The sequence below is a fragment of the Geotrypetes seraphini genome, chromosome 3 (genome assembly GCF_902459505.1).
Source record: "Geotrypetes seraphini chromosome 3, aGeoSer1.1, whole genome shotgun sequence".
NCBI classification, from domain to species: Eukaryota; Metazoa; Chordata; class Amphibia; order Gymnophiona; family Dermophiidae; genus Geotrypetes; species Geotrypetes seraphini.
Window position 1 is genome coordinate 174,168,688 of NC_047086.1, and position 24,050 is coordinate 174,192,737.

At 42.6% G+C, this 24,050-nt stretch overlaps 1 protein-coding gene across 7 annotated transcripts in view; it reads right to left on the bottom strand.

Annotated features, from left to right (window-relative positions):
- Positions 1-6,712: 6,712 nt before the first annotated feature.
- Positions 6,713-24,050, bottom strand: part of BCLAF1 (BCL2 associated transcription factor 1) — a 245,353-nt gene continuing 228,015 nt past the window's right edge. For 4 of the 7 annotated variants that reach the window (XM_033936166.1, XM_033936164.1, XM_033936160.1 and 1 more), the window contains 2 exons: positions 7,324-7,601; positions 6,713-7,140 (listed from right to left, as the gene is read on the bottom strand). In XM_033936166.1, the coding sequence (XP_033792057.1) occupies positions 7,359-7,601 (243 nt within the window). In that variant the 3' untranslated portion in view covers positions 6,713-7,140; positions 7,324-7,358. The remainder of the gene's footprint in view (positions 7,141-7,323; positions 7,602-24,050) is intronic. The other 3 variants (XM_033936165.1, XM_033936163.1, XM_033936162.1) reach the window with 2 other exon arrangements.

The window sequence follows — 24,050 nt, forward strand, 5'->3', positions numbered from 1 at the left end:
GAACAGAGGACTAATGTTGGACAGGGGGAGAAGGAAACAGGTGCTGCTGGACAGGGGGGAGGTAAAACAAAGGGAGAAGGGCTGCTGCTGCATAAGGAGAGCAGTGAAGGGGTGGTGATGGACACAGTGGAGGTAAAAGGAAGGGAAAATGGACAGGGGGAGCAGGCAAGGGGTGGTGATGGACAGCCAAGGAAAAAGAAAGGCAGAAAGAAAGCGGCTAAGGAGAGAGAGAGAGAGAAAGAAAGAAAGACAGACACACACACATATGTTCTAGCACCCATTAATGTAACGGGCTTAAAGACTAGTATATTATAAACTTGCTTAGAAATTAGATAAGCGATTAAATCAAATTTTAATAAAACCTTGAAACCTTGACTCAACAGACAGCATGAAATGCTCCTGCTAAAAACAGTAAGGTTTGAAAATTTTGAGAGAGCAGAATAGGCAAATTTGGAGAACATATGTGAAAGGTCAAGCTGGATTAGAATCCAGGTCTTCACACTATCGGGCAGTTCTGTTAACCCTTAGGATACCTCTCTGCTTTGAAACATCGGGCTACTGATTATACCAAGAGACGCAAAGAGTACAGAGCTCAGACATTGGAATGCTAATAAGAAATAGGACCTATTCATGATGCACTTTGGGAATAATAATCCAAATCATAGTTACCGGATGCTAGGGTCACCTTGGGGGTCAGCGTTCAAGAAAAAGATCTGGGTGTCATTGTGGACAATAAGTTGAAACCTTCCGCCCAATGTGTGGCGGTGGCCAAGAAAGCAAACAAGATGCTAGGAATTATTAGAAAAAGGGTGGTGAACAAAACTAAGAATGTTATAATGCCTCTGTATCGCTCGATGGTGCAACCTTGCCTTGATTACTGTATTTAGTTCTGGTCTCCTTATCTCAAAAATGATATAGCGGACTAGAAAAAGCTCAAAGAAAAGCGACCAAGATGATAAAGGGGGTGGAACTTCTCTTGTATGAGGAAGGATTAAAGAGGTTAGGGCTCTTTAGATTGGAAAAGAGATGGCTGAGGGGAGATATGATCAAAGTCTACAAAATCCTGAGTGGTGCAGAACAGGTACAAGTGGATTGATTTTTTACTGCATCAAGATTTACAAAGACTAGGGGGACAGTCGAAGTTACAGTAATACGTTTAAAACCAATAGGAGGAAATGCTCTGGAATGCGTTGCCAGAGGATGTGGTAAGAATGGTCAATGTAGCTGGTTTTAAAAAGGATTTGGACAAGTTCCATGAACTGCTGTTGAGCCAGACATGGGAGAAGCCACTGCTTACCCTGGATCGGTAGAATGGAATGCTGCTACTATTTGGGTTTTTGCCAGGTACTTGTGACTTGGATTGGCCTCCATGAAGACAGGATACTGGGCTAGATGGACCATTGGTCTGTTCCAGTACGGCTATTCTTATGGTCTCAATCAAAAAATTGGTAGTAAAGATGCAATGAAAAGAGTAACCAAGAATGTGGCTCCAATCAGAAGTGGAGTAAAGCCAGAAAGAAATATAGACCAATGGAAGCAAAGTCCAGAATGACCGGAGTGAACGAATAGCCTTTTGGAGAGGAAAAAATTATGCATGTACCAGAAATGACCTGGAATCAACCTGGGAGATTTGATCGTAATCCCATAATTGTATAGCTGAGTGAAGTTTCAACAGAAAGAGGCACAAGAAACCTTACGTGACTTGAGCGTGGTCACAGGGAAAGCTCAGGGACCAAACTCACAAACAAAGGTGCTGTGGCTGGAGTCCACAGAATTGCACTATACTGTCGTTACGTGCTTGTGCATTAGAGGTGCTTCTCAAACAGTTGTGTAAAAGTGAGAGAGGAAGTCAAGGACACCAGGAATGTAGATGGATGTAATAATTAGAGAAGTTATTTAAAAAAACCTGGCAGTTGTAAGGGAAATTTAAATGCTACGAGGAGTAGGGCTCGAATCCATGGAAGCACATTTCTATGAGATGAGCGCCTAAACCATTTCGCCATCCCAATGGCTGTGGTGAACAGAGAAAGTAGGGATAACCAAATGAAGATGAAAAGAACAGTGGTGATAGAACATGAAGAGCCCTAGTGGACAGAAAGTATGCTGTGTTTGAAAGATAGAAAACAGCACCACAGAAATTTGAATCCAACACAGCAGTTGTTGGAAATTTGGAAAAAGTAGTACAGAGGAATAACTATTTGGGCAGTTTTGAAATGTTAAGTGACTTGCCCAGAATTACAAGGAGATGCACTGGGAGTTGAATCCAGAAGCTCAGGGTGGTGAGGCAGCTGGTCCAAGCACCAGACCACTCATCCACTGAATGCATGTCAGGTTGTGAGCACGAAGGAGGACATATATAGGTTAGAGAAAAAAAGAAGAGCCCAAACAGCCACGCAGGGAAAACGAACTCCAGTACCCTAGCGTGTCAAAGAAACTGTATCAAATATTGGGTTTGCTGAAGTTTCCAGAGAATGGAGTGCCATAGGTGAAATTAAGGAAGAAAAAACAGAATACATTGCAGTAGGAAAAATGCGATGGAGAAAAAAAAACTTGACTGAACCGAAGGGAATAAAGGAGAAAAGGTGCCATTGAGGGCAAGATGGTATTTGAGACTTGGTAAAGTCACAAGAAGAAGTAGTGGGACCCAGTTGCACAACCTTTAGACATAGGGGCAGCAGCTCTACCGGTGAGGCACACCATCCCTCTGGTGTGAATTTTTATTTTTTAAGTGCTGACTATACTTTATATTAGTGAGCCATGAAGCAGAAGAATATATGACAGACATATAGAGAAAAAGGTCTGAACTGGAAATAATGCAAAAGCCTTTCCTTATAGAAAATAGAAGAGGAATGGAGAAACTGTGAAGTCAGCAGTGCGACATGCGGCATAATAGGACCGAGTAACTATATTAAACAGATGAAGTTCCTTGTTTGGAAATATAGGGATGTACCCTTGAAAGGATTTGAACTTGTGCCCCTGTGCACCAGTGACAATGGAGCCACAGCAAGGTACTAAGGAATAATCAAAGAATTATGCGAGGTCTAGAAATTTTGCAGGTAGACCAAAATAAAACAAGTGAGGTTTGAAAGGTGTAATATCATCCTTAATAGGATGTGTTAGTGACCTCTGCCTCCCCTACAGCCACTCCTAGACTTCCAAGGGCATTAGAATAACAAAGGAATTGGAGGTTTCTTCTATTGACTTTTTTTTTTAGGTAAGTATAGAAACCTCAAGAATGTAAGGAGAACATCCCATTGATCTATTTTGATAAGGACAGTAACACTGATGGTACAGTGGTAGTCTAATATTGAAGAGAGAGGAATCGCTAGTGGAGGCATGGCGAAGAGGAGAGGTATCTTCCGGCCACAAAACATATCATCTGTGACAGATTGGGAAGAGGCATTGTAAGAATCTCCTGGAGGAGTTCATTGAAATTCCATGGCAGAATGAGATGTGCTGTAGGTGCAACAGAAGACTTGTATGGAACATGTCAGCTATTATATCAGAGTGGAACTGCGAAAAGAAATCCACTTATAGGCTCTACATCCAGTGGAGATTGTTGCCAAAGAGACAAGGAGATCCAAGCTTAACAGGCTCTATGCCATGAGTAGATCCCTCTGTTCATAAGCATAACATGATGAGAAACTGAGTTATGATGGGTAGAAGAAGAGATCCATCTTTATAAGGTCTACACCCAGAATTCAGTCTCTCATTTGGATACCAGGAAGTTAAGTGATTTGGTAAAAGTCACTCAGTGAATGATCAAGAGGTAGGGTTACCAGATTTTACAGCAGTAAAATCCAGACCCGCCCAGTTCCACCCCCCCGCCCCTCCCCTCTTCGTGAAGGAACACCTCTGACATACAGGATTAGTCATTAATGAAAAAGTCTATGGCCACAGTGGATTCTTCCCAGTTGACCGAAGTCTGGAAATTCTGACAGGCAGAGAAAAGGAATATAGTGCTCAAAACCAGCCAAGTCTTGAACTAAATGTCTGAGAATGAGTACGTGAAATTAAGAACTCTGGTAGCCAACATTAAGTCTGGCAAAAAACTGTAACCAACTTATCCATAGTTCGGCTGTTATGTCCTAGTGGTGTCCATTTTGATTGATCAATTCCGAGATGTTTGATTTCGTCTATTTTTGTCAGTTTATCTGTATTGGTACAGGTATGTTATTGTGTTACCCATTTTAGTATTGTCTATCACTTAGAAATATTTATAGGCATTTGTATCAAATTTTTAATAAAACTTGAAACTTTATATGGATGTATGTCGCTGCTTCGATGTAGTGTCCATGTTATGATGTAGAGAGTTGATGCAAGATAAAGTTTCAAGTTTTATTAAAATTTTATTTGATCGCTTATCATGTGGTGCCTTGATGTGGACCTGTGATCAGTACCATGTGACCTTGGAGTGCTATGCTCTGGCTAGGCCAGTACCAAGGGAGTCAATTTAAACATCGGTATCAAGTGTAACCAGTACCAATCGTTGAAGATACAGAAGCAGCAATGGTACCAAGGTAACAGTGTTGGTACCAAGTCTGGATGCAGGTAAATAACACAGAGGATGGATCAGTAAAGAGCAGAGTCTGATGCTGAAGTTGTGTTGGTACCAAAGTAAAATAGGGGCATCAAGGTGAAAATTATTGTAAGTTGATGGCCAGCCGTTCACCCTACAGATGCTGTGCATACGGTGAAAGATTGCACGGTACTAAGGGCTATGAAGCCGGTACTGTAGGTGCCAAAGCATTGAAAACCCCAATGGGCACAGCGCTTCAGAATTGACAATCTGCATCAATGATTGATGGTGTTGATGATAGGCATGCATCGAGTGAGTCAATGCTAAAATCGCCAGTGACGCTGGTGATGAGATCAAGAATCGATACCATTCAGATGATCAATCCATAGAAAGATGACACCAGTACCATATGATGCTCAGCTGGCACTATAGGTGCAGCAGGGTGTCGAAGCGTTGGTAACCTTAAGAAGAGGCATGCTTTGGAATGACAGCCTACATCGAGGAGAGGCATGCATCAAGAGACTCATGCGAGTATGTCCATGACACTCAATGATGCCAATGTCGATGCACCAGTACCACTAGGAAACGGTACCAGAGAAGTCCGACTTGCCAGGTATCCTAGCCCAGGCCTAATATCTTCTTCAGAAATAAAATGCAGGAACAAAAATAATGAAACATATGTTTGGTAAGGCATTTATTTTTCTTCTTGTTTGGGTTTTTTTTTTTTTAAATAGCCCTGGAAAATCGGTAAGGGATCCAGCAGGAAGACTAACAGCAGGGGTTGAGTAATAAGAAGGCCGAAAGCAGTGGACGCCGTTGGCAGGGACAAAGGTTGCAAAAAATGCCTACAGGCCCTGAAATTGAAAATAAAGAAATTTACTTGAAATCGTAAAGGATGTAAAAGAAAAACAACTAACAAGAAAGAAATAAGGAAAAATACAAGTGGGAAGCAAATTCGACTAGACAAAGTTTAGATATGTGTTCTTCATTCCACAGAAAGTGAAAAACTGATGACCTCTCGAGCCAGCATTGGGCAGTGAGGCAATTGAGCATGCGCAGTGCGGCAGTCTTAAAGCTTCTAAAGTTTAAAATGACAGTACACTTTCACCCACATGTGAGAATATGCTGCCTGCTTGTCCTGGGATAAAGAGACAACCACAAGGGAAGGACTCAGGAGCTAGCATCCAGCTCAATTTTATTCTCTACCACAACCCAGGTAAAAAAAAATGCTTATATTTTATGCTACTTGTCTGTAGGGGTGGGGGATTGAGAAGGGTAGGCGTTGATGCTAGGTTGTCAGGAATTGGCGGGGGAAGAAAAGGGTAAGGAAAATGTGAGCTGGGCCCCCCTGTTAACTCTGAGCCCCTGGCAGAGCTCAGCACACTAAATCTCTCACATGAATGTCTACTGATTTAAATCAGCACAGTTTCAGCTCAGAGAGGGGTGGGGTGGATTGAGAAGGGTAGGGTTGATGCCGGGTTGTGGTGTATTAGTGAGTGAAGAAAAGGGCAGGGAGATGCCAAGCTGCACCCCTGTATGTTAACTCTGGGCCCCCAGCAGTTCTCTGTGCACTCAAATCTCCCAGCTGAATCTCCACTGATTTTCCTCCCCCCCTTCCCACCCCCCGCAGAGGCATAACTAAGGAGGAAGAGGGTCAGGGGAATGCAGCCCAGGCAGGGCTGCTGCAGGAAATTTGGCAATAGGACAGTACTAGTACCCCTCACACTCCAGCAGGGCTGCAGTCTTCAAATGGGAGAGTTGAGTAGACAGAGGACTGCCAGTTCAGAGTTAACTTAGGGGTACACAGCTCAGGATCTCAGGCCCAAATTCCTCTTATGAACATGCCAATTGTAAAGTTGTGTACGAGCATGCACTTAATTGCAATGCAAACTTTTATACAAAGTAATTTTATAAAAACCCTTTTATGCATGTAAAAGTGTTTTACACACAAAAATGGTATTAAATACTTACCTAAATATTACTTAAGCCTTTTTTTCAGTTCAGTCTGTCATGTGCATGGACATTGTCTGTCAAGTGTGTCGTGATGGTAAAAAGGCTGAGAACCAATGCTCTAGAGATATGTGAGTTGGTCAATTTCTCTGTAAAGTACTTGCAAATATCTTACACATATTACCCAGAAACAGTTATAAACATTTCTTGTTGTAAGAAAAAAAAACCAAGAACACATGCACAATTAGGATAAAGATCATTTATCTGCAATACCACCACTTATGGTTCAAACTGAAGTTTACTTCAAAATACTAAACACTGAAAAAAATAAAATCAAACATTCACAAAACTGTATTTTACAATATCTTTTAGACATCAAAACTAGACTGGATATAGCAAACATTAAAATATATTCTTTTAAAAGTTCATGGTTACAAATACCAAAGTCTTTTGCAAGTTCCTACACTGATGTCATCAGATCCCGAGCATATGGTCTAATGAATGTCTAAAGACTTGGAAACAAATCTTTCCTTCAATCTACAAGCAATGAACATTAAATTTTAAGTAAAATGCTTACATTCATACTGAAGAAAAAATAAACCATATAAAAAATGCTGTTGGTGGTGTGTATTTTGATCTTCTCTTGGTTTCTTACTTCAAAGATATCACTCCTGCCAAAACAGAAACAGAAAGAGTTGATTAGTATTATCAAATTTTCTGGTTTACCTCTGTTTGTTTGCAGTTCCATAACTAGGTAACAAACAGTGGCAGCAGCATATCATATATTCTCCAACAGAAACATCACATGTAATCAACTTCAGTTCCTAGGGTATACTTATCTCTGTTGAACCTACCCATCCCATTCAATCTGTACTGAAGTAGATATTCTTCATTTTACTGATAAACCAGAGTTTTCTACCTTTGCTTCTTTGCGTCTGTCCTTCCTTTCTTCATTATTTTCCATTGCTTCATCTTCGTCTTCAAAAAGCCCATCCCCTTGGTATTTGTCATGTGTCCATTTTGGACTGCTACCTGATTTTTTGAAGGTAAATCGCCCTCTGCCACGCTGGAAGGTACCACGGCCTCTTCCTCTTTTGACCCAATAATCCACACCATCATCTCTGTCATCATGCTACAAAAAGAATAAACAAAAGAAAAAAAAAGCCTAGCTGTTTTTGAGTAATTCAGTACCTTAACAGAAGTCAATCATTTAGCATGTTTTTAAGCGTAAAAGTTTTCCAGATCTCAGTGCCTTTTCCTTCCAAAGCTACATATTTTAAGTACACAAAGAAACTACTTTAAAAACCCTTATCTCGGACATTTGGAGGCTAAGCCCTTTTTTTAAAGGGAGATAAGAACAGACTCATGTGCTTCCATCTATTTATACAGGACTATTATACATATTTTACAGATAAAGTGTGCAGCTACACTAAAGATGGACTTTCCAGAATTGTCTTGAGAATTCCAGCTTTGTGTTTTCAACATATCGAGAATGAATATGCATGAGAAATAATGCATAAACTCAGTCCCCAATGTATACAAATTTATCACATGCATATTCATTTTGGATATCCTAAAAATAGAACTGGATGCGGTTTGAGTCTTGTGAGTTACAGAAAAGAAACCCTTATTCAGGGTGGCATGGATGCTTGTGGGACTATATTCAGAAAGAAGTCACAACAGATAGGTAAGAATACATATGCGCTCATTCATAAATGTTTTTTTCTGGAAGGAGAAGTGCGTTAAATTGAAATATAATTTGTGCACTATTTGACCATATCACAATACATAAGATTTCTTGACTAATTACCTTAAAATTCAGTGTTTCCCATAATTGCTTTTCTGCAGCTATAGCTGGTATGTTGTCCCATTTAATTGCTTTAACCTGTTCTCTAAGGGTCCCTTTTACAAAGCCACGGTAGGAATGTGCTGCAGTAAATGACCAAAGACCATAAGAATTGAACAGGTTTCACTGCATTTGCAGTGGGGACACTGCAGCTTTGTAAAAGGTACCCTAAGAGAGAAACTCAAGCTGCAGCAGTCTTCAGATACTAAAATGTGCCATATAATGGCTTTGCAAAACAAACAAGGCAACAATAAAATAAAAGTTGCTTACCTGTAACAAATGTTCACCATGGACTGGAAGATAATCAGCCACACAAGTAGTTAATGTGTCTTCTTCTGACACTGCTAGTGTACAGAATGGTCAGGAGAGCTCTGGAAAGATCAGGGCAGGCATTTTCTGGCATTTGTTGGTCTTCCAACCAACTGCCATTGCACTGGGAGACCACTAATCCTACATGATAGCTTAAAGCAGGAGTTCTCAACCCAATTCTTAAGACATACCCAGCCAAATTAGGTTTTCAGGATACCCACAATAAATATGTATGAGATAGATCTGCATACAATGCAAGCAGTGCATGCAAATTTATTTGATGTATAATCAAGTATGAATATCTCAAAATCCACTGGCTTGGTCCTGAGAATAGGGTTGAGAACCTCTGGCTTAAAATAAATCAGCTTCATAAGAGAAGGTGGGCAGTTATGTGTGCCTGATTATCCTACTATCTACAGAAAACATCCATTACAAACTGCTTCCCACCTAAAATCGGACATAAAGAAAATCACTAAGTATATCTATAAATGGTGTCTAAAAATTGCACCGAGCACTATTCTATAAACAGCACAAAGTTAGGAGCCAGTTATAAAATAGCGCTTGGAACCGTGCCTAACTTTAGGTGCGGCCATTTATACCAACTGAAACATGGTTTAAATCCTCATGTCTAAACTGTGTGTATCCCACCCCCCTTATTCTAAAACTGCACATGTAAATTAAAGAAACACATTCAATCTACCCATAACCCTCCCATTTCTGCACCCTCTTTTTAGACTGAAGCATAAAATTTAGATGCTGACTGCGCCTAAATTTATTTTCAAATTTTAATTATTTCCAATTAGCACTAATAATTGCTTGTTAAGATCCCAATTATTGGTGCTAATTGGCTTGTTATTCAAACTGGGCACACACCCAAAATTTGTACACACAATTTTTAGAGTTTTTATAGGACTCAGGGGTAAAGGGCATATCAAACTCATTTTACACATACCATATTTTTCGCTCCATAAGAGGCACTTTTTCTACCCCCTGAAATAAGGGTGTGTGTGTCTTATGGAGCAAATACCCAAACCCCTCCCATAACCTTTTTGTATGAGCACTGACAGCTAACGTGGCTGATGAGGCAGGCCTCCCCCCCGGTACCTATTTTTAATTAGGTAGGGCAGCTCCCGGCCTCCCTCCCCCTCACAGTTACCTTTTTTAAATTCCGAGGCCCTTCCTCGCTGGATGGGGCTGCCTGGAGCACTGACAGCTGACGTGGCTTCCTCGGAGTCTTCTTCCCTTGCGGCAGAGTGGCGCACAAGGCTGCCAGCCTGGTCCCATGCTGCTTCTCGTGAGAGTTCTTAATAGGAGAGTTCTCGCGGGAAGCGGTGCGGGACCAGGCCGGCAGCCTTGTGCACTGTTTTTCGCGGTTCCCTGCGTTTTTACCAGGCAGTTTTAGGGCAAACTCAGCACCTGCGGCGGCCATCTTGGATTTTCTTTAAAGTTTTCAAAAGTATATTTTTTGGACTTAGAAGCTTCGTTTTTGCTCCAAACTTCACAGATGGCCACCTCAGGACAGGATGGCATGGATTCATGCCGTAAATGCGGCAGATGGCTGACAGATTCACAGCCGTTTATCACGTGCACCGTGGCGTGGATTCCACACTATCCTCCGGAGAGGACCTGCTTTCCTCCGATTCTGCTGGAGATGTGATTACAGCATCCGGGATGCCAAAATTGGGTGAGGGCGCTTTTGCAAAACGCAAGTGCAGTTCCGGGGAAAAAGTCTCATATGTCTTCTAAATATTCCAAATCTGAGTCCCACAGATCGTCTCTTGCTGTGGTGACTATTTTCCGCTGGAATTTGTGGATATGATGTATCCGGCTTTCATGAGAAAAAGGACTATGTCTGTCCCTCCCTCTCAGACTCCGGTGCGGCAGTCTGTTCAGCCTTTGAATTCCAGCATGTCCATTTGCTTCCTTGCTGGTACACCTGAAAGTAAGCAGCAGCTCCCCGCCATTGTCTCGGTACCTGCATCCATTTCTATGCCGTTGCTGTCACATGGCTTTTCGGCAGGGTCAGCTGATGTAGCTAACTTAGTGGATCTAGAGGATTCCCAGAACACCGATTTCCGTGATCTGGGAGAGGATCAGGCGATGTGCAGGCTCTTTAAGTCCAGCCGTCTCCCTTATCTTTTCTCTAAGACCCTGTGGACATTGAATCTTGATTCAGACTCTGCGGTTCAGGCAGAGTGTTCCTTCATGAGTTCTAAGTCCCCGCTTTCCGCTGCATTTCCAGACCACGTGGACTTGGCGGAAATGCTCTTGGAGGTTTGCAAGGCCCCAGAGGTTCCCCTGAAGTGCGCTAGGGCCATGGCTAAGTTGTATCCAATAGCATCGGAATTTTCCAAGTGCTTAGTCCTGCCGAAGGTGGATTTGGTGGTTCAGGTCACTTGGATGGAGGGTTGTCCTGAAGGATGTTCAGGACAGAAAAGTGGATTTTGTCATGAAGCGTCTTTTTGATTCCACTGCAGCAGGAGGTCGAGCTGCTGCGGCCACTACCTTTGTGGCCCCAGCATGTCATTCCAAACTCAGTCAGGATCCTGAGGAGGTTGACCTTTGGGACCTCGACTTTCTGGTTTCTGGAGTGAATTGTTTGGCAGATGCACTCTATGATGTCTTTAAAGTTTTTGCTAAGCTGGGAGCTTATTCAGTTCTTCAGCTAAGACTAAGCCATTTTGGCCCAGATTCTCTAAAAGTGCGTCCCGATTTTAGGCAGCTGTAGGCGTCCTACAGCTGTCTAATCAGCCAATCGGGATGCATGTTTTTTTTAAAAAAATGCTCCCCAGGCAGGCCGCCTATATTGAAGGCGAGGCCCGCAAAACACCTAGGCCCTGATTCTGTATAGGACGCCCGGGAGAGGCGTCCTATTCAGAATCGGCCTAAACTAAACCCCGATTCTGTAACCGCCGTCCATGTTACAGACGCGGGTTAGAGAATCGGGTTAGATTAGACACGGCCCGCTACACTTATCGCGGCAAGGGATCTCTCTGCCGCTATAAGTATAGCGGGCCGTGGCCCCTGACCGATCACTGGCAGGAGGGTGCCCAAACCCTCCTGCCCGAAGACGCACCCCCCCCCGACACTACCGACCGCCCCCCCCGACATTACCGATCCCCCCCCCCGACAATATCGGTCGCTGGCAGGAGGGTGCCCAATCCCTCCTGCCCGAAGACGCACCCCCCCCCGGCGCTAACAACCCCCACTCCACCAAACCTGTTCTTACAGATGGGTCTTGCACGTCGAGCAAGCAGGCACGCCTCGTCGAAATGAGGCGGGCCCGCCCCTTCCCAGCCCATCCCGCCGAAGCCTAAGGTCTGATTGGCCCAGGCTCTAGAAGCCTGGACCAATCAGGCCTTAGGAATAGCGGGTCCGCCCATCCCTAAATTAGACTTAGTAGGGATGGGCGGACCCGCTATTCCTAAGGCCTGATTGGTCCAGGCTTCTAGAGCCTGGGCCAATCAGACCTTAGGCTTCGGCGGGATGGGCCGGGAAGGGGCGGGCCCGCCTCATTTCGACGAGGCGTGCCTGCTTGCTCGACGTGCAAGACCCATCTGTAAGAACAGGTTTGGTGGAGTGGGGGTTGTTAGCGCCGGGGGGGGGGGGGTGCGTCTTCGGGCAGGAGGGATTGGGCACCCTCCTGCCAGCGACCGATATTGTCGGGGGGGGGGATCGGTAATGTTGGGGGGGGGGGGGGCGGTCGGTAGTGTCGGGGGTGGGCGGTCGGTAGTGTCGGGGGTGGGGGGTTGCGTCTTCGGGCAGGAGGGTTTGGGCACCCTCCTGCCAGTGATCGGTCAGGGGCCACGGCCCGCTATACTTATAGCGGCAGAGAGATCCCTTGCCGCGATAAGTATAGCGGCCGCGTTTACTTACAATGTAGACCAGCATTTTGCTGGCCTACATTTTTAAGCTTCTCATCTACTAGGGAGACGCGTAGGGCCGCCTAGGTTCAGCCTAAGGCCCGCCTAAGGCCCTTAGACGAGCTTAGGCATCTTGCGGGTCTCCCTAGGCTCCCGGAGGCGCCTTCAGGCCTGCCTGGGGAGCATTTTTTTTAAAAAAACGTGCATCCCGATTTGCTGATTAGACAGCTGTAGGACGCCTACAGCTGCTTAAAATCGGGACGCACTTTTAGAGAATCTGGGCCTTTGTGTCTTTGAATTTCATCAAAATCATTCCAAGATCTGTCTGCTGGTATTTCCATAGACGTAGCTCATTTAAGAGGTCAATGAATTTTAGGGTTTGAGAGTTTCAGGTTGAGTCTAGGTGGAGGTTGAAGTCACCTATGATGAAAGTAAAGACATATTGTACTGTGGTTCTTGAGATGATGTCCGAGAACTGTGGTTCAGCTTCTAGCCACTTTCCAGGAGGGATGTAGAAGAGTATGCAGCAGATGGGGTGTTGGGAAGAGTCACTATTTATTTCTATCATTAGTAGTTCTAGTGAGATGAGTTATAGATTTCATGATTTTGATGTGAAAAGATGATTTATGCAGTATCACCAGACCACCACCCCTGTGACCAGTTCTCGATAGGTGGGTGAGTTTGTAATCTATTTGGCAGAGTAGTTGTAATCTGGGGTCATTTTGTATTGGTTTCCATGTTTCGATTAGGAATAGAAAGCAGGGTTGCAATTAATCGAGATCTGTTACAATTTTTTTTTTTTAATTTTATTTATCAATTTTATACAATATTCTCAAGCATAACATCTTGTACAGTAAGATTATAATAAAACTAAGAGGTGAAAGAAAAAAAAAATACAATATAGAAGATATTAACATCTTAACATCTTCTCCTTATAAGAACAATCTCTAGTCCACAATTAATTTATGATCCAAGACTTCAACAGAGTGACAAATAACAATCTAGAAAGATCAATATAATCTTAATCTTAAGAAAATCTAAGTGACTGAAGTCGCGGGGAGTAATTAAACATGAATCTCAGTTGTTACTTCCATTATTTCACCTTTCTCAAGATGTTTCAATGCTACAAATTTAGTTAGGTGTGTCGGATCAAAGAAAACATATTTATCTGAACCATAATGAACAATACATTTCAAGGAAATCTAAGGAAAAATTTTCCTCCCACTGAAATTACTCCAAATTTTAATAGCAGGAACTGCCTTCTCCGTTTTTGAGTCTCTTTGGTGACATCCGGAAAAATCTGTACTTTCTGACCCTGGAACTCTTTAGTTCTATTTTTAAAGAACATCTTCATTATCCAGTTCTTATCTGGCATCAATGCAACAGTTGCCAACATGTTGCCAGTTTAACTAATTCACTCATTGAACTTTCCAGTAATGTAGTAATATCCAATTGTGGTTCCTGTTGTCCCTCATTAATCAATTGCTGGTCCAATTTTCTATCAGGCAAGTAAAATACTTGTGTGAATGGTGGAATTAATTCTTCTGAAACTGAAAAAATCTCCGGAAAATATTTTTTTAACATTTCCCTGGGGGACATAGAAGGAACCCTAGGGAAATTTAGGAACCGCAAATTATTGGCACGATGGCCATTTTCAATCATTTCCAGTTTCCACCTGATATTTGTACTATCTTTAATCACAGTTTCTTGGACTTGTTTGACCCCTAATATTTCACTTTCATTTTTTTGAGAAATGGTTTTAACTGAGGTCATTTCTTTTTTTTTGTTATTTTTTATTTATAATTATACAATCTTATTTTACAAGAATTAATTCTTGTTACATTGAATATAGGGAAGAAAATTTTTAACACAATAATACTTTTACAACAAACATCATAATGATAAACCCCTTCTTAGACCACAATAAACAGGGGGTGACCAAAACTAAAATTAGAGAGAAATTAGAGGAATAATGCAAAGAAGAAAGGCATAATGTATCTAGCGCCCATTACTATTATTATCCCTTAATCTTTAATCCTTAATGATCTGCTTAACATCTAGAAATTCCTTCAGATGGTTAGGAGAGAAAAAAACATATTTAACACCTAAGTACCTAACCAGGCATTTGCAGGGATACACCAATAAAAATGTTGCTCCAATATTTATAGTCTGTTGTCGCATTGCAAGAAACTCTTTCCTCCGTTCTTGTGTAGTCTTAGCTACGTCAGGATATATCCATATTTTCCGACCCCCAAATAATTTTTGGGAATTTTTGAAAAACAATTTCATAATCATATTCACATCCTGTTCAAAAACAAATGATACTAATAATGTTGCTATGTCCATTTCAGATGTTATCGTTTGTTCCAATAAAGCCGTCACATTTGCAAAATCTATCACATTTGTCTCTCCTTCTCTTACTTTCCCAATCTCATTTCCATTTGCCTTTCCATTTCCGTCAGGCATCTTTTTATTTGGTAGGTAATAAATTTTGTTAATTGGAGGAATACAGTTAGAAGAAATTTCCAAATTCTCAATGAAGTACCTTTTCAACAAATCAATAGGTAACATTCCTGAAGTTTGAGGAAAATTTAGAAAGCGGAGGTTCAAACGCCTATTAAAATTTTCAAATTGTTCTAATTTCTTATGAATGGTGGAGCTGTCTTTAATTGAAGCCAATTTGAATTGTTGCAATTGTTGTATATCCACCTGCATTTGCTTAGCTTGGCCTGTATACTCTAACTTCATAGATTCAACTGACCCAGTCAATAATTCCAATTTTTCATTTAATTTTGTTACCTCTTCAGTTGATTTTTCAATTTTCCCTTCCATCCTCTGCAGCAATTGCCAGATGCTATTCATGGAAACCTCCGTCTGAAAGAGAGAAAGATCCCTTTTCTCTGCTGCTGTTTCCATCTGCCGTTCCGCCGACAACGCTGTGCCCTCGCCGGGAGACCCCACGCTTTCACTTCCGGAAGCGTGTGTCTCTCGCCACAGCGTTTCGGCTGTTGCCGGACACGGAGGTATCATAGGGGCCGAAGGAGACAACGATATTTCAGTGCCCGAAAGGGCCAGTGACTCCCTCCCGTCACCGCCCAACGCCGAGCTCTCCACTCCAGCTTGTATGGGCGCCGGAGAAGGCGCGAAGAAACGATCCATCGTCTGTTGAATCGGGGTGGATGTCAGGGCCGACGAGGCAGAGACCCTAAGCACCCCTTTCCTCTTAGAAGGCATCGATTTCCTTGTTATCAGCGTCTCTCGCAGCTCCTCTACATCGCCGCCATCTTGGTCACTGGTCTTGTTACAAAAGCTGGTTAACTGAGGCACCAACTGAGGTCATTTCTGATTGTAATAAAGTCAGTTCTTGCTCCTGCTTATCAATTTTCATTTCCAACACTTTAATTTGTGGATTCAATGAGTTTCCTAATTTAACAACTAGGTCCCAGAGAGACTCCATTGTGATTTCAGTGGGTTTTTCAACCAAAAAAGAAGTCTCACCTCCCAAATTCGTTGGTTTCAAGTCTTGTTGTACCTCCCTTTCCTTGATGTTCCAGCCGCAGTATCACTCTCCAGACTCAAAAAGTCTTTTGGTAGATCCATATCATAGCTTGCAGATGAACAAGCCTCCTGGGTTACAGACACTGCCTCAATGGATGCGCCTGATACCTGCGGCGAGCTAGTATGCTGCGGTTGGGGAGGGAGTGTCTCTTGCTTCCTGGCTCAGCGTGACCTCTAGCCCAGGGATCCTTGCGGTGTCACTCTGTACTGCCGAGTCCTGCGGGCGATTCCCCGAAGTTGTCGACTCCCTCTGAAGCCGATTCAAGAGCTGTTCGATAGTGAGAGGAGGAGGATTTTCAGAGTGCCGCGAGGCTCCGGCGGCACTTCTCCCTCTCCTCTTAGGCATGGGGAAATTCTCAAACAAAGCTGAGCAAATATAACAAGGTAAAATCCAAATTCTACCGAACGCTCAAGAGACGCTTCCGAAGTTCAGTCACTCGCGGCCATCTTGGATCGTGAGTCATCGAGATCTGTTACAATTTCAGTCTTGTTGACCACTGATCTCGTGTTAATACATCCACATGGGATTAAGGTGAGTATGACTTCATTAGTATTAAAGTGGTTGTGATTCTTATTAGGTTGTCTGGGTTTTGTTTAGTGATGTGATTGTGGCATGGTTTTCAGTGTCTGGCTGGTCCAACCAGCATTGGGATTACCCACTGCATGTGGTCAGTGCCTTTTATGTTGTGAGGGTTATCTGATCTATTGTTGGGAGGGGTGGAGTAAGCTTTAGTCCATCTGGTGCTCATCAGTAGGCAGAGAATTGTTATGAGATGCCAACTCATTTTGGTAGTTCACTATAGAAGTTAGATTGGATAATAATAATAACTTTATTCTTCTATACCGCCAACAATCAAATGACTTCTAGGCGGTTTACACAGAAGAGAAACTGGTCAATCAGCGAAGTACAAAATATTGAGAAAAGAAGTATTGTAGATGTATTTGAGTGAACTCACATTCAGATTAGTGCCCTATAGCAGGTAAGTTTGGTGAGGCGCTGTAATTGTATCTGAGTTGGCCCGCACTCAGAGGTTGGTTCCCTATAGACTCCAAGGTAGCATTTTTAAAAGTGCTCCCTGTTTCATGTGCAGGACCCAAGAGAGAGGCAGAGCTCTGGAGTCTCAATGTGTGGATGAGGTGATGGTGCAGAGAAGAGGATTTTAGATTTGTTAGGAATTGGGCGACATTCTGGGGAGGGGGGAGCCTATTCCGCAAAGATGGGCTCCAACTTAATCAGGGTAGAACCAGGCTACTGGCATCAACATTTAAAAAGGAGATAGAACAGCTTTTAAACTAGAAACTAGAGGAAGGCCTAAGTCTCTAAAAGAGCATGGTTCAAAACAAGGTATGTTTAAAAAGATATCACTATAAAAGGAAAGATAGAGCATCTGATAGCGTGGTTGCAATACAGGTTTCATTAAAAATAGAGCAGGATGATTTTAAAGATTGCAAATTATCCATGCCAACAGCTGAGCAAATTATAAACAGATATGACAAACATTGCTTGAAATGTCTGTATGCAAATGCCAGAAGCCTAAGATACAAGATGGGAGTTAGAATATACTGCACTAAATGAAAAGATAAATATAATAGGCATCAGAGACTTGGTGGAAGGAAAATAACCAATGGGACACCGTCATACCGGGATACAGTGCCCCTCTGGTTACAGGTGTACCGTCATATGTTAAGGAGGGTCTTGAATCAAATGGACTGAAAATTCTACAGGAGCAGAAACACACCTTGGAATCCTATGGGTAGAAATTCCATATGTAAAAGGGAAAATGATAGTGATAGAAGCGTACTACCGTCTGTCTGACCAGGATGAATGGACAGATGCTGAAATGTTTTCAGAAATTAGGGAGGCTAAGAAACTAGGTAACACAATAATGGGTGATTTCAACTACCCCAATATTAACTGGACAAATGTAACATCAGGGCATGCTAGGGAGATAAAATTCCTTGATGAAATCAAGGACTGCTTTATGGCGCAGCTGGTTCAGGAACTGACAAGAGGTGAAGCAATTCTAGACCTAATTCTTAATGAAGCGCATGAATTGGTGTGGGAGTAATGGGTGCTGGGACCAACTGATAACATGATTAGATTTTATATAATCCCTGAAATAAGTTTATACAGGAAATCCAGTACATTTAACTTGAAAAAAGGAGACTATGATAACATAAGGAAAATGATAAAAAAGAAACTTAGAGGAATAGCTGCAAAGGTAAAAAATTTACTGCAGGTGTGGTTGTTATTCAAAAATACCATTCTGGAAGCTATTAAAACTAAAAGAGCATCCTTCAGAAAGTAGAAGAAGGATCTGCCTGAAAATAATTGTATATTATCAGTAATTCAAAATCTTAACGCTCTATTTGTTAAGATATTGTTGAGATTTCTCAACTCACAAAGCATGCAGTCAAAATGACAACTAAGTCAAAGACAACAGGTGCAGAAAAACAGACCTCGATATTTTATGATTTAGTTGTCATTTTGACTTCATGCCGTGTGAGTTGAGAAATCCCAACAATATCTTAACAAACAGAGTATTGAGATTTTGAATTACTGATGATATACAATGTCTGCGTCCACATTATTTAACGTGAAAATAATTGTAAACAGTACAAGGAATGTCAAGTCAAATGCAAGGCGCAAATAAGGAAGGCAAAGAGAGCTTGAAAAGAAGATTGCACTGGAAGCAAAAACACAGCAAAAAGTTTTAGCAAGAAGTCAGTAAAAAAATCAATTGGACTGCTAGATAGAGGGGTAAAAAAAGCTCTCAGGGAAGACAAGATTGGTTAATCAATAACGAACACCAAAGAATTAAGTTACTTTCCAACATTTTTTATCAAACTCATACTCAGTCATCACACATCACTCCTGCAAAGGAAGATAATCTAGCTACCGTATTTTTCATTCCATAAGATGTACTTCCCCCCCCCCCCAAAAAAAAAAATGTTATGGAAATAAGGGTGCATCTTATGGAGTGTATATAACAACAACCCCCTGGTACCTTTTTAAAAATCCCAGCGCACTTTCCACGCTCCTGCCTCGCTGGACGGCTGCCCCCTGATCTCTTCTGGCAGCGGCAGATCGGCACACAAGGCAGGTGTGAGCTTTTCACATGCCTGCCTGGTCCCGTGCTACTCTCTAAATGGCTGCAGTCAGTTCTCACGAGTCCCGTGAGAACTAACGGCAGCCATTCAAAGAGTGGTGCGGGACCAAGCAGGGGCGCAAAAAGCTCACGCCTCCCTTGTGTGCTGCTCTGCCGCTGCCGAAAGAGATCAGGGGAAGAGATCAGCAGCCATCCAGCGAGGCAGGAGAGCGGAAAGTGTGCTGGACTGCTGGGATAAAAAAAAAAAGGTACCGGGGGTGGGACGGGGGGGACGACTGCCTACCGCTAAACCTGCCAGAGGTGGGGGCTGCCTACCACTAGACCTGCCTTACCTTGTACCCTGTCCCCACCAGATGGGGGACAGGGTACAGGGCAGGGCGGTGGGCAGAATTTTTTTCTTTGGGTTTTCCTCCTCTACAAAGGTGTGCGTCCTATGGTCGGGTGTGTCTAATAGAACGAAAAATATGTCAATTATTTTAGTTCCAAAATTAAGGTATTAAGAATATCCTGCAAGTTTTGACATTCATGCACAGCACTCTCAAAATTATACAATTCATGCTGATCTAGTTTGAAGTACATTTAATAAGCCAGATTGCACACTTATACAATCTAATAAAATTTTCCCAAAGTCATATTGTGTTTTAGATTCATGCCCTTCAGCAATTATGAAAGCAGCTCTACCAAATTTCCAATTAGATTTATTTGAATACCTGATTTGTGCATTGGAAACTAGTAAATTTCCTTCAACTGGAGGACATATAATTACTCCCATACCTAAAACCCCTAAGGAATCTATAGTGACAGTTTTTAATTACAGGCCGATTGCATCAATTCCCTTTTTTGCAAAGATAATGGAATAATTAAAATATCTGGATGGTCACTCTTTTGCACAAATCTCTATGAGGCTTTAGGCCTCTATACCAGTATTTCTCAACTTCTTCAAGCCAAGTACCCCCATAAGCCTAACAAATAACAATCGAGTATCCCGCCCAAGCTCCGCCCCTGATCCCACCCCCATAATAATAGTACTAATTTGTAACACAATTTCTTCCATTTTTCATGTCAATTAGAACCGGACAGATACCAGAGAACTGGAAGATAGCGAACGTCATCCCAATCTTCAAAAAAGGATCAAAAGGAGAGCTGGGAAATTATAGACCTGCAAGTCTTACATCGGTCCCTGGGAAAATGGTCGAGGCTTTGATCAAAGATAGCATAGTCCAGCATCTGGATACCCATGACCTGCTGAGAGGTAGTCAGCATGGATTCAGGAAAGGGAAGTTGTGCTTGACGAACTTGCTTCAGTTTTTCGAGCCGGTGAACAAACAAGTCGACAGCGGAGAACCGGTGGACATAATATACTTCGACTTCCAGTAAGCATTCGACAAAGTACCATACGAGAGACTTCTCAGAAAACTACAAAGTCATGGAATAGAATGGGATATACTTAGATGGATAGGAAAGTGGCTGGAAGACAGAGAGTGGGCATAAATGGGAAATACTCGGACTGGAAGAAAGTAACTAGCGGTGTGCCTCAGGGTTCGGTTCTTGGGCCTATCTTGTCCAATATCTTCGTAAATGACCTGGAAGAAGAAATGACCAGTCTTATTATCAAGTTTGCAGATGACACAAAGCTATGCCGGGCAATCAGGTCACATAAAGACAGCGAGGAACTCCAGAGAGATTTGAACCAACTTGAGAGATGGGCAGAGAATTGGCAGATGAGTTTTAATGTGGCAAAATGCATAGTGATGCACCTGGGCAGGAAAAACAAGGAGCATGAATATAAACTGTTAGGTATAACACTGGGGAAGAGCGAACAAGAAAAGGACCTGGGGGTGCTGATAGACAGGACCCTGTCAATGCGCAGCGGTGGCAAAGAAAGCAAACAGGATGTTAGGCATGATAAAGAAGGGAATCACGAATAGATCGAAGGAGATCATAATGCCGCTTTATAGAGCAATGGTCAGACCACACTTGGAATACTGTGTCCAACACTGGTCTCCATATCTGAAGAAGGATATAACACTGCTGGAGAGGGTGCAGAGGCGAGCGACGAAGCTAGTAAAAGGTATGGAGAACTTGAGCTACAATAATCGCCTCAGAAAACTGGGATTATTCACCCTCGAGAAGAGAAGACAGAGGGGATCTGATAGAGGGGATCTGATAAAATACTAAAAGGAATCAATAAAATGGAGCAAGCTCACTCACCAGAAGGGGGAAAGGATGGTGAGCAAGTAACAACGTTATTCACATTGTCAAATGTGACTCGGACAAGAGGTCATGGACTGAAGCTGAGAGGGGACATGGCCAGGACAAATGTCAGAAAGTTCTGCTTCGCACAGCGAGTGGTGAACGCCTGGAACTCTCTCCCAGAAGAGGTGGTGGAGGAAACCACCATTCTAGGATTTAAGGAAAACTTGGACGCACATCTTCTTGCAGGACACATTGAGGGATACGAGTGACTAAGGTATTCGCCAGGGTACACCTGGCTGAGCCTCCGCATGTGCGGATCACCGGACTAGATGGACCCTAGGTCTGATCCGGTGCAGACATTTCTTATGTTCATATACACACAATAAAATCTTATTAATACATAATGGTAACCACAAAATTAAAAAAACACAAAGCACACTGTACGCACAGAAAATGTTAATTATCATTTATATTTGGGTTCTTTTTCAAACAGGTCAAGGCAGATGACTTTAAAATATGCAATCAGTAACAACTATACAAAAATAAAGCAAAATATAGACTGACACATTTTGATCACTAAATTGAAAATAAAATTATTTTTCCTACTTTTGTTGTCTGGTGATTTCATGAGCCTCTGGTTGCATTTCCAATATTTATTTATTTCTGCCTCTTGCACGCTTCCTCTCCTTCTGACTCCATTCCCTTCCCCAACCAACATCTCTCTCTGTCCCTCCATGAGTCCAACTTTTCTTCCTCTCTCCTCCACCTCCATTGGCAATAAGTCTCCCTCTTTCCAGGGCTGAATTAAAGGACAGGCAAAGTAGGCATGTACCTAGGGCCCGAAATTGTTAGGGGGTTCCGCTGAAGGAGGGCAAAGAGAATCTTTTTTTAAATCAATCAGCAATGCCCCCCCCCCCCCAATAACATATATATTACAGAGAAGATCTTGTATAGATTTATACCAATATTCAGTACACTGTGTTGGTGTTAAAATTTTACATGGTATTTTTACTCCCCTCCTTCCTCTATCCTGGAATGTTTATAGGTTTTCTTTTGCAAGAGATGATCAACAATTCAAATTATCTCTTCCTTCCTAAAAAGGGATTAAGGGAGTTAAGTTTTTCAGTGTAATGAATATTGGTATAAATCTATACAAGATCTTCTCTGTGATATATATGCTGTTTGACTTGAAGGAAGATTTAAAAAAATCAAGAGTCAGAAATTAGGTTGTATTGACAAAAAAAAGTATCCCCCCCAATAACGGCATTCAAGATCGGCAATGGGCCCCCTCCCCCAGCATCAACGGCACTTCAGATCGGTAATGTAGTGCTCAGTCCAAAGCTTCATCTCTGACGCAGCTTCCTGTTTCTGCCTGGGCAGTTCGTGTCCAAGGGAAGCTTTGGACTGAGCATTGAGCTGCCGATCTGAAGTGCCGTTGATGCTGGGGGGGGGGGGGGCATTGCTGATCTTGAGTGCCATCGCCAGGCGGGGGTGCTGTTGCCGATCTGAAGTGCCATTGCTAGGGAGGGGGGGGGTGCCATTACCGATCTTACTTGTTGCCAAAATCAGAAAGAAAGGTGAGGGGAAGGGAGGGAGAAGAGATTGAGAGAAGGGACAGATGATGATGGAAGTGGGGAGAAGGGAGAGATTGAGAGAAGGGGCAGATGATGGAAGTGGGGCGAAGGGAAAGAAAGAAGGGGAAGATGATGGAAGGGGGAGAGAGAGAAAGGGCAGATGATGGAAGTGGGGAGAAGGGGAGAGAAGAGGGCAGATGGATGTCAGTTGAGAGGGGAGAGTAAATGCTGAATGGAAGTGGAGAAAAAACACATACTGGATGGAAGGAGGGGATAAAGAAAAAGGGCATATGCTGGATAGGGGAAGAAGAAAGTTAGTGAGACAGTGGAAGGGTGAAGGAAAGAGGTGGCATGCTATGGGTAGACACAGTGAAAAGAGGGAAACTGAGGTCTGAATAGTAAGAAAGAATTTAATTTAGATGGAGGCAGAAAATACAGAAGACCAGAGAAGAAAAGGGAAGGGAGAGGATAGATAGATGCCAGAGAACGGGGAAGGAGACAGAGATATCAGATCTGAGTGGAGGAAATGAGAAGAGAGAGATGCTAAAAACCACAGGGGGGAGGGAAGGAGAGAGATGCCAGACCATGAGGGAACAGAGGGAAGGTGATGTATGTCAGACCAAAGGGGGGGGGGGTCAGATGGCAGGGGGAGACAGATAGTTTCTGGAAGAAGCAGAATCCGTCTTCAAAAAAAAAAAATTCTATTTTACTCCAGTTTGATTTATCTGCAGCGTTCGATGTTGTCCATCATTCTCCTTCAGTTGCTTTCAGATATAGGTCTTCATCAGGCAGTTTTGGACTGATTCTCTAAATTTCTTCAGTATTGTTCCTATTCAGTGAATTTTCTCGGTAATACTTATAATTTCTGTCAGCTCCCTTGTGGGGTTCCTCACTTTCTCCAATTTTATTCAATCTCTATATGACCACCTTGAATATTTTCAAGCTGTCATCTTGGGAAACTATTCCCTTATGCGGACGATATTTTTATTTTGATAGAGATAGATCAGGACATTACAGACCTATCATCTAAAGTAAATCTTTGTATTTCTAAACTTCAAGCCTGGGCTCAGTTCATCCAGATGAAGCTTAATACAACAAAAACCAAATTATTATGATTAGGCCCAA